At 43.1% G+C, this 17,981-nt stretch overlaps 1 protein-coding gene across 5 annotated transcripts in view; it reads left to right on the plus strand.

Annotated features, from left to right (window-relative positions):
- LOC117676039 (rho GTPase-activating protein 20-like) overlaps positions 1-17,981 on the plus strand; it is a 72,334-nt gene that overhangs the window by 44,344 nt on the left and 10,009 nt on the right. The window contains exons 3-11 of one of the 5 annotated variants that reach the window (XM_034435172.3): positions 382-555; positions 909-1,058; positions 2,936-2,977; positions 3,703-3,787; positions 10,791-10,868; positions 11,977-12,043; positions 14,974-15,162; positions 16,356-16,531; positions 17,081-17,242. In XM_034435172.3, coding sequence (XP_034291063.2) covers positions 382-555; positions 909-1,058; positions 2,936-2,977; positions 3,703-3,787; positions 10,791-10,868; positions 11,977-12,043; positions 14,974-15,162; positions 16,356-16,531; positions 17,081-17,242 — 1,123 coding nt within the window. Of the gene's footprint in view, positions 1-381; positions 562-908; positions 1,059-2,935; positions 2,978-3,702; positions 3,788-10,790; positions 10,869-11,976; positions 12,044-12,446; positions 12,585-14,973; positions 15,163-16,355; positions 16,532-17,080; positions 17,243-17,981 lie in introns of those variants that run through there. The other 4 variants (XM_087877427.1, XM_087877428.1, XM_087877429.1 and 1 more) reach the window with 4 other exon arrangements.

The raw sequence follows: 17,981 nt of genomic DNA on the forward strand, positions 1-17,981 counted from the left end.
CATGAGATTGTTATGGACATCATGACACATATGATGTCGCTTCCTACCCTAGAGCCCCCTCCCAATAACTCCCCCTACAACAAGAGGAGAAATGGGCAAATGAATGTAAGAATAGCGAAGGGCAGGTTTGGAGGAAGAATAAAAAGTTCTACTTGCTTCAACAGGGTTTCATCAGGCAATTGTGGTCAAGGGAAAGATCTTAACATTTCCTTGAAAATAATGATACTTGCTGAACATAAAAGTGGACTGTAGTATAAACTCATTCACTTCAGGGATTGCTTAAAGCAAAATGATTAAAATGTGCTTTCCTGAATGGTGACAGTAAGTAAGCACAGTGCAAAAGTATTAATATCATCCCAATTCATGTCATCTCTTTTCCAGCAGGGAAATTATTTTGTCATCCTCACATGGAGATAATGGATTACCAGCTGGAGCTTTCAGCAACCCAAATTCCCTCTTCATCTTGGACGAGCGGGTCCAGCTTTCTCTGGGCTTGCAAACCCAAGAGAGGCATTTGTTCCTCTTCAGCAACATGCTAATTGTGGCCAAATCCAAGTAAGTGTGAGTGTCTGTTGGATTCACTGGCTAATTCTCTTTGCTATTTTCAAACATTGGGTTCATATAACATCAAACCCACCCAAGTTAAGCCTTGGTGTGAGCCCTGCTTTCTGATTTGTAACCATGAATTAAGGCAAATCAATTGCCTTAATTAGGATTTATTTCAGAAAGGAAATCATGGCACGGGACTTGAGTGTGAGCTGCTTAATGAGCATGTCACTTTAGGTGAGCGAGTGTGTCTGTTGAAGAATTCTTGGTTGTGTGCAGGAGGAGACAGGTCAGGTTCACCAGCTGTGATCTCTGAGTTCTGCGAATACGCTGAAGAGAAATCTCTCTGGCTTGTCATGCAGGTCCTCTTCTAGCTTGAAACTGAAGAAAAAAGTCCACCTGAGTGAAGTATGGACCGGATCCTGCCTTAGTGAAGTGTCAGAGAAGAAAATTAGCCCAGACACATCTTTTGTGATTGGCTGGCCGACTGTAAATTATGTCGTCACATTCAGGTAAGGTCCATATACCCATCTCTTTGAAGGGACCACCGTGGCAAGAGATGAACTCAACCAGTCTGCTCTGCCCTCATCAACAAGGAGTCAAGAAGACCATGGATTATTTATCACATATATTTCCTACTGTCTCACAAACAAGTTGCAATTAATCAGTCAGGAATCAGGACAGTAAACAAAAACTATTAAAAGTCCCGATTAAGACTATAGCTATAAAACTGTGATGCCCTGATATTTGGCTAAAACAACCATATCATGTGTTTTATCTTCCTTTAAAATCTCAGACCTTTTATCACACCACAATTTTCCAAATCCGATTTTTCATCTATATTTTTATTGAAGATTTTGGCAGAGACCATGTCTTCAGCCGGTTAATTGTTTATCCAGCCCAAGCTGATGGCATAAACGCAGAAGGAATTTGTACTCTGCGAAGATTCCTTCGCACATTAATTCAGCGGTGCAAGAGTCTCCCCATGAACAGATGGAGAGAAGCCTGAGCTGAGACTCCCCCTCCAGAGCCTGCAAAAGAGGCTTCCTGCTCCCAGCTGCACCCAATGGGGTGTCGCACTGACCCTTGGCAGCCAAGGACGCCACAGACAGGAGTTCCAGGCCTGCCGTGTTGCAAGTGCTGAGCTCGCAGGACCTCTGGACCCAAAGCTTCAGGCTCTGCTTTTGCAGCAACATCTGTTTATGCGCAGCTTGAAATGGGCACCATTTCCCCCACGTCATTGAAGTTGCCTGCCAGGCTTCTAGGAATTGTGCAACAGAGGAAAAGGGGGAGGAGGGAGTAAAAGCTAAAGCCTGAATGCAAATCTGCGTTGGAGCAGAGCTTTCCCAATCTTCCCAGACCAGGAAGACAAGAAACCCGGTTCAGCCAAACCGTGTGCAGGGATGGGCGTGCACGGGAGATAAAGTGACAATTACTAGTCCTCGATTTACGACCACAATTGTGCCCCCAAATTTATGTTGTTAAGTGAGACATTTGTTAAGTGAGTTTTGCCCCATTTTACAACCTTTCTTGCCACAGTTGTTAAGTCAATCATTGCAGTTGTTCAGTTAATAACAGGATTGTTAAGTGAATCTGGCTTCCCCATTGACTTTGCTTGTCAGAAGGTCGTAAAAGGGGATCACATGTCCCCAGGACAGTAGGACCACCAGAAATAGGAGTCACATGACTATGGGGATGCCGCAATCGTTATAAGTGTGAAAAATGGCCATGTTACTTTTTTTTGGTGCTGTTGTAACTTCCAACGGTCACTAAATGAAATGTTGTAAATGGAGGACTACCCATAGAACAGCCCTGAATAGGATATGACCAAAGGAAGAGTTGTGGGTAATTAAGCATGAAAGCCCGCAGTTCATCATTTTTTCCTAGCTATATTTGATTGTGGAGGGTCAACATATTGGTCAGTACATAGTAAATACCTATGCGTGTTTTACATATCCTCTTACGATTGCAGCACATCTGTATGTCCACCCATGTGCACAGACCACGTTACACTCTCACCCTCTTTAAAACAATTACAACATATTGCTCTTTATAATCCCTCTTTATAATCAGTTGATTCTCTCGTGCAAAGTTCTTCCTTTTGCTCATCTTATCTCTACATCAGCCTGGATTTTACGGCCAATGGCTGGTTAATTAAAAGGAGCAGCCTTTTCCTGCTTGCTGAGGTCTGCTGGGGAGCCTCTGCACCCACAGGCAGAAGTCTTCAAGGCCAGGAAGGATGTAGGATGCCTCAAGTGTTTCCTCCTTGGCAAAAGGAGAACCGAGAGCCATATCACACATAAAATTTGGGGGTTTGCAGATTAATATAGTAAAGTTGACAAAAGCTATGTGATACCGTCCTGCCTCAATGTTTTTCCTTTATTTCCAGCTCTTCGGAAGTGAAGGAAAGATGGCTGTCCATGCTGCTCTGGTATGAGATGCCTTCTTCCTTCTTTTCTGCTCTGTGTTATTGCATCCTGATCGAGAGCCAAGAATATGAGTTTAGAGGCAGGAGATTCCCTGCCTTTATGCCTGCTCCCATTTCAGCAGAGATGAAAGGATATCCAGATTTATTTATTTATTTATTCATTTTGCTTTAATTTATATGCCACCCTTCTCTGGAGACTCAGGGCAGCTTACAATGCGTTAAGCAATAGCCTTCATCCTTTTGTATATTTATACAAAGTCAGCTTATTGCCCCCACAAACTGGGTCCTCATTTAACCTACCTTTGAAAGGATGGAAGGCTGAGTCAACCTTGAGCCTGGTGAGATTTGAACTTGCAGTAATTGCAGGCAGCAGATGTTAATCTGTTAATAACAGTGCTTTAGTCCACTGTACTACAGGCTCTTAGATTGTGAAAATGGGGAAGGCCAGCTTCATTTTATGACATACTTGCTCCTTCCACCCCACCCAATAGTGGCTTTCATCATTTTAGTCATTCCGGGCATTCATGAGGTAGGACATCACCTTGGGCCAATCCTCATCTTCACCTAATGGAATTCCAATGAAATCTCTGTGGGAGTTCCAAAATTCCCAGGCAGAGGAATAGTAATATTGCCCAGAAATCTTTAAATGGCTTTTTTCTACTTAACTTAATACAAATATATTGTGCAGCACAACATTTCTTAACTCACCATCAATATTTGAATTACAGGCACATCTATGAAATGAAGCAGACTGAGTACGCCAAAAGTTTGCCCATGCAGATTTTGGTAATGGACAGGGAGAAAAGCTCTTCCGTGAGTAATAAAGAAATTATTGTTGTTGTTGCTAAAAGCTGAAAGAAAAACTGCAACTTAAACTAATGACTGAGGGGATCCAAGCCTCCAAAATAACATCAATAGGTGGAGAATTTCTTTTAGCCAAAATTCAATTGTCTTTCCATCATTAAAGACTGTTAAACATATTTGAAAAATCAAGGAATTTAAATTCAATCCCTGCTTCCATGTCAAGAATGACACTTTAGGATCAAGGTAAATGCATTGGACTTTTTTGTTTATTTGTTTGTTTAAGAACTTGGGCAGAAGAAAAATGTTAATACCAAGTTTTTGTTAATGACATCTTCAAAACCATTCTACAACTGCAAGAAGAATTGGGATGTGGCCATAGCTACAGGATCAGATTTTGCAATAATAATAATAATAATAATAATAATTTTATTTCTATACCGCCCTTCTCCCGAAGGACTCAGGGCGGTGTACAGCCAATTTAAAAACACAAGACACAACAATAATTAAAAATTAAAATAATTAAATAGATTTGGCCGATTTAAAACCCCAAAAATTTAAAATACCCCAATTTAAAATTATCATGTCGATAGCCCGGCCTGGCGGAACAACAGGGTCTTCAATGCGCAACGAAACACCCGGAGGTCGGAGATCTTGCGTATTTCTGGGGGCAGTTCATTCCACAGGGCTGGGGCTCCCACAGAGAAGGCCCTCCCCCTGGGTGTCGCCAGCCGACATAACTTGGCTGATGGCACCCTGAGGAGACCCTCTCTGTGGGAGCGGACTGGTCGGTGGGAGGCTATTGGTGGCAGAAGACGGTCTCGAAGGTACCCGGGTCCTATGCCATGGAGCGCTTTAAAGGTGGTAACCAACACCTTGAATCGCACCCGGAAGACCACTGGGAGCCAGTGCAGCTCGCGCAGGAGGGGTGTCACGCGGGCACAACGAGTTGCGCCCATAACCACCCACGCGGACGCATTCTGGACCAGTTGGAGCCTCCGAGTGCTCTTCAAGGGGAGCCCCATGTAGAGAGCATTACAATAGTCCAGCCGGGAGGTGACAAGGGCATGAGTGACCGTGCGCAAGGCGTCCCGGTCCAGAAAGGGCTGCAACTGGCGGATCAGGCGAACCTGATAAAAGGCCCCCCTGGCCACGGCCGTCATATGCTCTTCTAAAGACAGCCGTGCGTCCAGGAGGACACCCAGATTGCGAGCCCTCTCTGGGGGGGGCAAAGATTCACCCCCAATAGTCAGCGATGGCACCTGCTGACTATATCGGGACGCCGGCAGCCACAGCCACTCGGTCTTGGACGGGTTGAGTCTGAGCCTGTTCCTCCCCATCCAGACCCGCACGGCCTCCAGGCAGCGAGACATCACATCAAGGGCATCGTTGGGGTGGTCTGGGGTGGAGATGTACAGCTGAGTATCATCAGCGTACAGATGACACTTCACCCCAAAACCACGGATGATCTCACCCAGTGGCTTCACATAAATGTTGAACAGAAGGGGCGAGAGGACCGACCCTTGTGGCACTCCCCATGCGAGATGCCTCGAGGTCGGTGCTGATGTCTTCTGATGCTTCAGGGAAACAAAAGTTGAACTTTGAAGAAGAGGATAAGAAGAGTACTGACATTTTTGAATGTTGATATTGAAGAAGACTCCTGGAAATACTGTGGCTAGCCAAGAAATGGGTGCATGGATTATCTGACAGATCAAACCAGAATTCTCACTTGAGGCACAAGTGCCCAGGCTCAAATTATCCTGCACGGCTGCAAAGATCCAGCTCTCTAGAGAAAGCTTTGATGCTGAGAAAGGTGGAAGAAAAGAGCAAAGAAGACCCTCAACATGAAGGTGGACAGAGTCTATTCAAGTGGCCATGGAAGATCTGAGGAGCCACATTCTGGTGTGTCTCGTTGGTTGCCGGAGTCAGCGTTGACTTGGTGGCACAAAATATTTAATCAATCAATCAAGATTTCAGAATGGCAATATATTCAAGTAAAATCTGATTTTTTAAAAATTTGGATCTGATAAATTAGCGGGTTTTTTTTTTATTATTATTATTATTATTATTATTATTTTTATATTTTAAATTACTAACATTACAAACAACATGTACAATATTTCACCCTGTGCTATACATAAGAAAGGAAGATTTGGTTCTTCGGATATATCCTCATGATCGCCAAAATCCACGTTCTCGGGGTACAGGTACCGAAGCATCCAATTTTCCCAGCGCATAGTCCACAAATGGTTTCCAAATTTTCCAGAAAATGTCTTCTTTATAGTCACCATTTCTAATTTTAATATCACATGTCATTTTATCATTTAAAGCTAATTTCCACATTTCACAATACCATTCTTCTATTCTAAAATTCACATCTAATTTCCAATATCTGGCTATTATAATTCTACCCATTATAATCATAATTCTAATCAATTCTTTCTCATATTTTGTTGGTTCTATTTCCTTAATTATCAACAGTAATATAGTTTCTGGTCTCAATATTATTGCTTTCCCCATCATTTCAAATATCATTTCCTCCAATTGTTGCCAAAACTTTTTAACTTTATCACATTTGTACCACATATGTTCATAAGTCCCTAATTCCATATCACATCTCCAACATTGTTTACTAATTTTTTTATCCATCAATGACAATCTTAATGGAGTCAAATACCATTTCCAAACAACCTTATAATTATGCTCTTTAATCCTTACAGATAAAGTCTTCATAATTCTACTCTTCCAATTCACGTTCCAATCTAAATCTGATATTTTAATATTAAGTTCTTTTTCCCAATTCATCTTCATCACCCTTTGTGGTTTTCCATCAAAATTTATAATCTTATATATCTTACTAACGAGTCCCTTTAGCCCAATTTCATCTTTCATAATTTGGAATACTAAATATTCAAATTCAGTTTTACTTCTACTTATCGAACAATTGTCCCTTACCTTCTTAGTCCATTTTTCTATCTGTATTTTTTCAAACCAGCCTAAACCCAATTTTTCAATGATTTCTTTTTTCCTCCTTTCATTTTCTGAAGTTTTTAACCAATCTATTATAGTTTGTATATTTTCATCTTCCATTACCCTATCACGACTTATATTAGTTTTAATCGGCCAATTTTCAATTGTCTTCCCTAAGAAAATTATATCTGGAATAAAAATTTTAACAAATTTGTTCCAAATTTTACTCAGTCCCTTTAACCCAGTGGTCCCCAACCCCCAGTCCGCGGACCGGTGCCGGGCCGTGGAGTACCTGGCACCGGGCCGCGCAGCGGCCGGGGGACATGAACGCTGCAGCGCAAAGACTCCTGGGCCATGCGCAATGGGCCGTGCGCAAAAGCTCCTGGGCCGTGCCCCCACCCCTGCGCGCGCTCAGCGGGCCGCGGCGATAAAAAGGTTGGGGACCACTGCTTTAACCAATAGCTATTAATTACACATTTTGATTTTGCTTTATCTAAAAACCATGTTGAGCCAAATCTTTTGATGTCCTTTAATTCTAAATCTCTCCAATGACTATCTTCTCCTTTAAATATTTTTACCACAGTCCGAATAGCATAAGCCCAATAATAATTGAGTAATTTGGGGATTCCTAATCCACCTTCCTTTTGATTTTGATACCACATTTTCTTCACTAATCTAGGTCTTTTCCCACCATTACAAAATTTATCCAATTTCTTCTGATATCCTTCAATATCTTTCTCTGTCAAGTTTAACGGTAACATCTCAAATAAAAAATTAAACTTTGGCAACAACATCATCTTACACATTGCAATTCTACCAAACCAAGACAACTTTATCATTTTATATTTATCTATCTTTTTCTCAATTTCATTCATCACCACATCATAATTTAATTTTTTCATTTCTTTAACTTTGAGTGAAAGTGTTATGCCCAAATATTTCAATGTTTTTTTAATCCTTATCCCAAGTTGTTCTTGCATATTCTCCCACTCCTTACCATTATTATTCATTAATAATTCCGATTTTGACCAATTTATTTTCAAACCTGTCATTTCCTCAAATTCTTCCAAATGCTTATGTATCCTTTTCAAATCTTTCTCTATATCTTTCAAAATAATCAAAGTATCATCCGCATACAGATTTATCTTATATCCCTTATACCCTTCCAATTCTTCATCTTTTTCTATCATTTTAGTCAAAATTTCCATAACTAATAAAAATAATGTTGGAGACAGGGGACATCCTTGTCTTGTACCCGCTTCCAATCTTATCTCTTCTGTCAGCCTTCCATTCACCTTCACTCTTGCACTACTTTTTTGATACAGTTTTGAAATAACATGTATAAACTTATTACCAAAACCTAGTACCTCAACAATTGTTTTAATAGTTTCCCATTGTACAGAGTCAAAAGCTTTGAAAATATCTAATGATATTATACCTATTTTATCAGCATTATATTCAGCAACATCTATAATATTTAATACTCTTCTGACAATATCACTCATGTATCTACCCTTCACAAAACCTACTTGGTTATAACTTATATATCTATCTATAAATCTACTTAATCTATTATTTATAATGGCAGTAAATATCTTTGCATCTTGATTAATTAAAGAGATGGGCCGATAGGACTCAATCCTTTCTAAGTCTTTATCTGGTTTAGGGATTATAGATATCACCGTTCTGTTCCATGACAACGGAACTTCTCCACCATGTAAAATTCCGTTAAATAGTTTTTGCAATTTTGGTATTATTATTTCCTTAAATTCTTTATAAAACTCAGCAGGTAATCCATCTTCACCTGGAGCTTTCCCTAATTTTATTTTTTGTATTACTCCATTAATGTCGTCTTGTGTTATATCTTCTTCCATTAAATCTTTATATGTTTGGTCAATTTTCACAACATGTTTTTCTAAATAGCTTCTCAGTTTTCCCCGATCAATTAATTTTTTCGAATATAAATTTTGAAAAAAGTTCCTGACCACTTCACATTTTTCTAATTTTTTATAGCATCTTATACCCTTATCATCTATCAAGGCTCCAATTTCTCTCTTCTCTCTTTTATTTTTCGCCATCCTTGCTAATAACTTAGAGTTTTTATTGCTAAATTCAAAAAAAATCCTATTTAAATATCTCATATTCTTTTTTACCAATTCTATATCTTCTTCTATCAATTTATTTTTTAGCAAATTTAATTCCTCCAAAAAAAAAATTTTCTTTAGTAAGCAAAAATTGATTTTCCAATTCTTTAATCTGGCTTTTATCTTTTTCAATTTTATTTTTATAATTTTTATATTTTCTGCTTGATAACTTGATACTTTCCCCTCTAAACACTGCTTTCATCGCATCCCAAACAATTTCAAATTTAACCTCTCCATTATCATTCAATCTCCAACATTCTTCCCATTTTTAAATATCCATTTTTTATCCTCTTCATTTTTATACAGTTTTTCATCATATCTCCAACAACTTCTTGTTCTTACAGTTTAAATGGGTTTAATAAAAATAATGACATGGAATGTGAAGGGTACAGGGAATCAGATCAAGAGAAGACGATTGGAACTTAAAATTAAAAGAGATTTACCAGATATATTATTTTTGCAAGAAACCCATCAGAAATCTGAAGACTCAAATAAAATGTATATAAAGGGTATGCAAATTTATGAAAAATCTTTTGGAACTTCAAAAGCTAGAGGAGTTGCTATATTGATATCAGATAGGGTATATTTTGAAAAAGAACAAGTAATTGTGGATGAAGAAGGAAGATATTTAATAATTGTGGGAAATATTAACGAGGAAAAAGTGACACTGGTTAATTTATATTTACCAAATGAGAAGCAAAAAGAATTTCTTGAAAAAATAACTAAAATTTTGGAAATCGAAAGTGTAGGGAAAGTAATTGTGGCTGGGGATTTTAATTTAATTAGAGATAAAATAGATACTACTAACCCCACTCGTTGTGGAGGAGCAAATAAAATGGGGACCTTAAATAAATGGATGTTTCAAAACGGCGTGGTGGATGTCTGGAGAGAAGTGAAAGGAACTGAAAGAGTGTACACTTTTTACTCTAAGATACATAATACATATTCAAGAATTGACTATATCTTAGTTTCTAAAGATTTGTTGAATAATGTGGATAAGATAGATGTGGGAATTTTTAAGGATTCTGATCATGCAGAAGTTACGATGGAAATAGATTTTAATTTTGAGAAAAAATTAGCGGTTTTTGAAGCTTCCAGATTGCAGTCTAAAGCTATTTATTGCTATAGAAAACCCAGGGCTTCCTCAAAATGGGTATTGCTAATTTGCAAGTCCCTTGGAATTCAGAGCTAGAATATCATAATGTGACAAATTAGTAATCTTATATGTTAAAGAACGTTGCTGTAAATATGTTTCATATGATGAAACATATTTCTCCTGCGCGAGCTGCACTGGCTCCCGGTGGTCTTCTGGGTGCGCTTCAAGGTTTTGGTTACCACCTTTAGAGCGCTCCATGGCTTAGGACCTGGTTATTTACGGGACCGCCTGCTGCCACCAATAGCCTCCCACCGGCCAGTACGCTCTCATAGAGAGGGGCTACTCCGGGTGCCATCGGCCAAACAGTGTCAACTGGCGGCCCCTAGGGGGAGAGCCTTCTCTGTGGGAGCACCTGCTATCTGGAATGAGCTCCCCCCGGAGATACGGAGGATCCCAGATCTACGCACCTTTCGCTGTGCTCTCAAGACTTTCCTATTTCAACAGGCCGGCCTGGCCTAACTTTTTCTTTTCCTTTTTAATTCTAATGATGAATTTTAAATTTGTCTTAAAAACATTGGGGTTGTTTAAATTGTCACAGGCCAAATTATTTAATCAGATTTTATATTGTTTTTAAATTTTGTCATTTGTGTGTTTTATTTGGCTGTTCACCACCCTGAGTCCTTTGGGAGTAGGGCGGTATATAAATTTAATAAAATAAATAAATAAATAAATGATATAAATTCATTAAAATATTCTTTTTCAGAAAGGAATAGGTATTATTAAGATGTATATTTGTTTTATTCAGAACATGGCATTAAGCATCTCCAACATGGAAACTGCTGACAATATTATCAAAAAGGCCACAGAACAGTTGGGGGTTCCTGTAAGTATAAGTGTAACATGCAGTCGAAAATGGTTCAGAGATCTTGGTGGGGAGGGGAATGGCTCCCGTTTTTCCTTAGAGAGAGAGAGAGAGACCACAGGTCCAGCTGTCCAGTTGGGCTCCTACTTAGCCTATGAAGCAAGTCAGCTGAAGTAGTTGAAGTATCTTCATTAAAATCCTCTTTGCAAAATCCCTAAGTGCTGGATACTTCACAAAGAAACAGATGGTTGTCCTGCATAAATCATAACGTAACTTATTAAGGTAACTTGTGCACAAGCAATTATTCACAAGTATTGTCCTGCGTGGCCATCTTTGGCCTGGCCGGGCTGAGCCCATGGCTGGTCAAATGTTCTGTTTGAGGACAGCTGGGAAGTTCTTTCCTTGAGAGGGTCACTGTAAGGAAGTCTCTAGTCATGCAAACAGGTGGCCTATTTACATGTCGGAATGCCGTAGTGCCTCATGGGCAGTGGTGGGATTCAGCCAGTTCGCACCACTTTGGGAGAACCAGTTGTTAACTTTCTGAGCAGTTTGGCAAACTGGTTGTTGAAAGAAATCATTAGGGCAGAGAACCGGTTGTTAAATTACTTGAAACCCACCACTGCTCATGGGGGTCTAGGCTGTGTTACTTAGGAGCATAACTGAGTTGCACAGTCCATGAGATGATCTTCACCGGGCAGATCACGAAGAGCTGCTGCCCCAAAAGCCTCTTCCAAATTGTCCTTTTCACAGCTATGAGAGGATGGAGTTGCAAGCTATATTTATCGTTGTTTGGCTATAAGAGTGTATATGTGTATGTTTGTGTAAAATTAAAGAGAAATTCACTGACCCAGCTGTGCTCGCCCTGTAACCTTTGCATAAATGAGGTGAAGCGCAATGGATTTTTGTTTGGACTTGTATCTTCCCAACTGTTTGTCTTGCCCTCTCCTGCAAGGTCAGCACTTGGTTGCTTTACATGAGATTTATAATCCTGGGTTTCCTGGTTCCCTCCCTCCCCCCCTCCCCCACTTCCAGGCATGGCCTCTTATTCTTCTTTCTATTGTTTTGCATCCAATTGCTCTCCTCATTCTACAACTTGATCTTCACTATTCTTCTATCTTTCCATTCACAGGGTAGACCAAGTGACTATCACCTCTGGGTAATCTCAGGAAGGGTCAATCCTGCATACCCTCTGATTGGTAAGAACTCTTCGTTTCTTGAACGGAGATGGGAGTGGGGAGAACATTTGCAGCTGCAGCTGGGATTGGTAGTTTACCTTAGCCAAGTGGGGTGGAAGATCTTTTCTGTATTGTTCTAGGCAAAAAGCCTTCTTGTTAGTGCAATAAAAATCATGCATACACACACACACACACACACACACACACACACACACATAGAGAGAGAGTACTATAGACAAGGGGTAGAGAATATGTGGCCCTTCAGATGCTTTTGAACCCCCTCCTGTCAATCAATCCCAGCCAGCAGGCCAGAGAGATGTGGTCCTGATGGTATGACAACACCTGGGGTGCCATCCCTTCTCCATGTATCTAGTGCAACCTTGAGCCTCATTTTGGATTGAAGCTAAATGGGAAGAAGTCCAAAAGCTTTTCCTGTTGAAATGGAGGACAGGCCAAGAGGGAAACGACCTCTTCCATAGGACTCTTTCTCAGAATTCCTAAAGGCTGTTTCATAACTGACAAAGGACTATAATTGGGACTATGACCTCTGGAGCTGAAACAGGTGAGAAGACCCCATTGCCAAAAAAACCCCAATGTCTCTGCAGACTAATGTGGGCCTTTCTCTTCAGAGCAGTCCCTGTGGTGCAGAAAACCAGGGAGCCCATCACAGCTGCCTGCAGTGGGAGCCCTTGCTGTGGGCCCAAAGGGAGCCTCATGAACTGGAACTCAAATGGTGCAGGATTTGGAGCGGGATGGAAGCCTTGAAGTAGGGGGGTCTACACAGGAAGGGTCACGCTTGGGATAACCTGGGGTGTGGCATGAAAACAATACAGACAGAGAACAGGTCTAACTCCCCTTTATTGCTCTAACTTTGCCCCCAAACGTCCCTACGTTTACTACAAGTCCTGGAGCAAAGCTCTCACATGCACCTTCAGCAGCCTCTGGCTACGAGTAGTCCAGTAAGCAAGGTTAGCCAAACAGTATTTATTTATTTATTTTATTATTCACATTTCTATGCCGCCCACTCTCCGAGGACTCTGGGCAGCTTACACCAAAGACAGTATACTAAATAGCATATTGCCCCCACCTCGGCTCATTACTGGACTGCTGGCCTCAGTAACCAGGGCCAGCAGTCCAGTAAGCCAGGTTAGCCAAAGAGTAACTAGAGCAAGAAGTTCAGTGAAGCAGGCAAACCAGGCAAGCCCCACAAGGCAGAGCACAGTAATCTCCAGACATTGGCAAGTGCACATAAGGTCCACAGATTCAACGCTTGTTCCTGACAAATGCCCCTCCCACCAGCACCTCCTTACATCTCGGTCCCCAGGTGTGCCTTGTGAAGGGGGGGTGGGGCACTCTCCTCCCTCGTAGCTGGCTCAACCTGTGTTGGTCTCGCCTTCTCTCTTCTCTCCATGCTCTAGAATCAGGAGGGGGTGGTCCTTGCTCTTCGCCTGAGCTCTGTCTCTCCTGCTCCTCCCTGTCTGCAGCCTTTCTAATCCTGAAAAGGTTTGCCCGGACCAACTTTGCCCTTCCCCAGTTTCCTCCAAGGCCAATGGAGCTGCCCTCTCGATCTCTGTCGGCTCTTGTTCCAGCTCATCTTCCCCCACAGATTCAGACTGCGACGGGGGCATGACACCGCCCTGTCTTTATGTAGACCAGACCTTCAGAGAGCCGCCATGAGTTTATGGAAGAGAAGAGCTGCCCCTGCCGCTTTGTGGACTCCTCGGCCATTCTTTGGAACGCCTGACTGCGGTTCCCAGGAATTCGCTTCATTGGCAGAGGCAAATTCTGCTCGATATGGGTCTCAATTGTGACCCCTTGTACAGTGAGAACTAAATCCTAGGGCTGCCCTCCAAGGAGTGGGGGTGGGGGGGCTTTAAACAAAATTCAGGACGGTGCCATGACTGCACAGTCAAGGTCCTGCTCCTTTTATACACACCTCACCCCTGCTGAGCCCTTTTCTCCAGTGGGGTGGAAGAAGCCCAGCATCTCCCATTGAGACCATTACAGCCCAATAAGGCTACAACAAAAACATGGTCCGTGCCCTTCAATATTTACCCCTTTTACATTCCAACTTCCACATCCCATCGCAGAGCCCTGTGATGACATTGCTGACCCCTCCCCCAGGGGTCCACGGACGACCGGTTGAGAACCCCTGCGGTGGGGAATTGGGTGGGTACCAGGGTGGCATTGGCAGGCAGGTTTCTGTGCTCTCCTCTGCATTGGAGCCCAGAAGCCGTTGGCAGGAAAAAACGGGGTTCCGTATATTCCGGTGGTTGGGTGGCTGGCAGCATCCTTTTTAACAGGAAAGGAACAATTTCCCCTCTTCGCACCGCCGTTTCCTTCACATGAATACCTCTCTTCTCATTTGGGGAAGCTTCTCCGAAGTGGATCCGTGGTGGAGGGTTTTTTGCAAGGGGATGATGGGCCTTCATCTACTTGTGACGCAAATAATTGTTTGCTTTTCAGCCACACATTCTTATCAGGAAAGTCTTGCTGTCAAGGAAAGTTTTTTTCCCCTTTTAGCTTCAGTCTGATCTCATTTCCTTGCTTAACAGCTGGACCACAACTGGCTTGGGTCACTTGTCGTTCTGCAGATACTCAGTCAGGGAGTCCTCTGGGCAATTCAGGATGGGATAATTCAGTTTATGGCAGTTTGAAGTGAATGGGGTCAAACCAATGTTAAAATCGGAGCTCTGAGGACCGAAGGTTGTTCCCTGACTTGATTTGACCAGTAACTGTGATGGGCCTTCCTGGGCTGATCGGTTGGATCTCCTTCCCCTGGGCATTGGACATGGGGGGGGGGAGGGGATGTCTAGGCTCAGCCTTCTTCAGTCATATGGACCAGAATCCCAGTGGGTCAGTTCTTGTGCTGCTTTTTATTTCCCAAACTTAAACCTCGCCAGGCCTCTTTGCCTTCAGCAGATGATGCAACCGGTCTGTTGTTGCCGCAGGACACGAGCATCCCTTCAGCATTATCCTGGGTTGCCTCCGAGGCTCCGTGGACCAGATGCGAGGCCCCAGCAACGGCCTGCTGCTTCCCGAGGAGTATGAAGCGTCACTGCTGGACCAGCTGCCCACAGACCGGCGGTGCCAGTTCATCCTGAAGCCCAAACCCCAGGCTCCGGTGCAGGTGCGGAGAGGTAAGATCTCACTTGCTGGGAGGAAGAGTGAGGTCTCCTGTTACAATGTGGCCCCTGCCTATGTAAAGGTTCAGAGCCACAGAGTGAAACACCCATGCTCAGCACACTCCCACCGTCACTTTAAGGCCATTTTCTCAACATGGGTGCGAGACCCTCTTCACTTTGCCAGCGTCCCACTGGAAGCCCTGGCTGTCTGCGCAAAGGCAACCTGGGAAAGCCGCCCAAGCAGCCCTACAGACCATGGAGAGCTGGGCAGCCCAACCCTTTGCAGAGGCTGCCTGGCCATTAATGGCCTGTTTGGCAACTTTTGGGCCTCTTTGGCCACGCAAGCTGACTTAATGCTTCCTGGGACTGTGATCTAATCAGGCCGAGGAGGATATATTACCACCCCCGCCCTATCAGCGAGTGATTTCTCAGGCAGAAATGGGACTTCTCCAGCAGGCCAAATCCAGGGAAAAACTGGGATTCTGACTGTTGTTTGTGAATTCGATACTGTCCGAAGGGCAAAGCAGCCCAATTGCTCCAGGGCTGAAGCCTCCAATTATTCCCCTCTTCTGGTGCCAAATCAACAAGCCTCATTTCTTTCTGTGAGGTGGGGTGGAGTAGGGAGAGCAGGAAACCCCCCCCCCCTCCAGGTACAACAAAATGTTCATCAGGCTGTAGGGAAAACTGAGGGTTTCTTGGCTCAGGGCCACTTTTCCAATCAAGTTCAACCCTCTTGTTGTCCTGCTGGTTTTAGCTCTCCAGAAAACGGCTCGGCGTTTGGTCGTGAAGTCTTTGATATTCTTACCTTGATTAAAAAGGGGGATGGAATGAAATCCAATTAAATAAAAAGACTGCAGGATGCTCTTGTGGTGAAGATGCTCTGACATGGAGCTTCCTCAACAGTTTTTATCAATTGCTCTTTCTCAGTTCAACCCAGCAGGCAGAGTTGTTATTGTGGGTAGAAAATGGGAGGTGATCCCCGTGTACACTGCCTTGAACTAGCAGAGAGAAAAATGGGACAATAAATAGGATAAAACTGCAGTAATACATCACATTCATCGGACAAGAAGTCTCCCATCCAGGTCTTCATGAGCAGCCTTTCATGGCTTCGGTTGTTCCTTTTTGACCACCGGCCTTCTTGACCAGGAGCTGTCCTGAAATGCAAAGGCCATTTGACCACTTGCACCCGTGTCCCTTTGTGCTCTCAGCCCCTTTGCAGAAACATTTCAAGCGCAAGAAGTCCCTGATCGACTGGGCTCTTCGGCGAAGTGTCAGCACCCCGACAGGCAGTCCTGCCTCTCAGTCCCCAACCAACCCCCGGAAACTCTTTGGCTTGTCCTTAACATCGGTCTGTCCTGACGGAACTCTTCCCAAGCCCATCATGGTAAGATGTGCTTCTCGGCTTACCTACCAGAGTTTGGGTTTGAGGGGGCTATGTTTGTGTGAAAACTTCAACACAACCAGGTTCTCCCATCTCTACAAGTGGCAGGTGGTTTTATCCATCTGCCACTGTGGAGGGGAAGATGTGGGGGGGAAGAGAGAGCCAGTGCTCTCCCTGTAGTCCTAGCATGGAGGGGGCTTCGCCCTTGAGGTTGCCTGAGTGGAGACCAAAGCTCAACTGAAGACATGGACAGAGCAGTCTGGGTGCCTCCATCCCAGATCCTACTGCAAAGGGAGGGGAGACTAAGAGTTGCCTCTAGTCTTGCTTCCCACCCTCTGGGAGAAGCAAATGGCCCTAGTGTTATTTGGCTCTTGCTTTCTCCAGTTTTCATTAACTGGATTTCTTAGATAAACCCTTAGAGCAGTGTTTCTCAGCCTCAACCACTTTTAAGATGTGTGGACTTCAACTTCCAGTATTCCCCAAGCAGCACAGCACAATAATTTTAGAGAAGTATTACAGTGACAGTGTGATCTTTGCCTTCACCACCTGCAGGACATTTTGTATCTGCTCTACCATGAAGGTCCTTCCACCCGGGGCATCTTCAGGCGCTCTGCCAATGCCAAAAATTGCAAGGAGCTGAAAGAGAAGCTCAACTCGGGCAACGATGTCCAAGTGGATGGCGAATCTGTCTTCGTGGCGGCAGCAATCATTACGGTAAAGTGGGTCACCACAGAAGTCAGTTAAGAGTGATGTGGGAACTCAGAGTTCATGGAAAGGTGGTTCCCATAATTCCTAACCCTTATATAAAATAACAAAAGATGGATTTTGATCAAAGTAAATGCTTTAAGGCAAAGGAAATTGCCTTGAGGAAATAGTAGAAGAATTTCAAAGAACTTCTGAAATATTTCTGTAAGACTAGAAATATGTATTATCCCAGAAATGCTGAAATGAAGGTAGAAGATTGATACACAACCCAAAAGTAACAGTGAAGATACACCACTTATGAATGTGGGTGCAATAACTGAGGAGTTGCCAAAGAACAAGAGATCTTTAGGTAGAGCAGCTCAGAGCCTCTTAAAAATCCTTTTAAAAAGATTCTAAACTCCAATAGACACACTTTCTCCTCTAGTAACTAGATGACAAGCAACCCTTTGCGTGCCTGCTCTTGCTGCAGTCATCTGAGCTTAGCTGAAGCTCAGATTTCAGCTGTTCTCAGTCCAGCTCCTGGAAGCAAAGTCCTGAGATACACAAGGCAAAAAGTACGGAAGGAACGCCTGGGAACACAGCAGGGCTGAAGAGTTTGTGTGACTTTATTCTGACATGGAGAGGATGTGAGGGTGGGTGAAGGAAGAGCCCAGGGAATGATCTTTTCTGGAGGGTGGAAGAACAAAAGAAGTCCTGGAGATTCCAATTAATCAATGGATTGGCCTGCCTCCAGAAGTTGTGGGTGCTT

The sequence above is a fragment of the Pantherophis guttatus genome, chromosome 12 (assembly GCF_059756535.1).
Source record: "Pantherophis guttatus breed Tessera chromosome 12, ASM5975653v1, whole genome shotgun sequence".
In the NCBI taxonomy this organism is placed as follows: Eukaryota; Metazoa; Chordata; class Lepidosauria; order Squamata; family Colubridae; genus Pantherophis; species Pantherophis guttatus.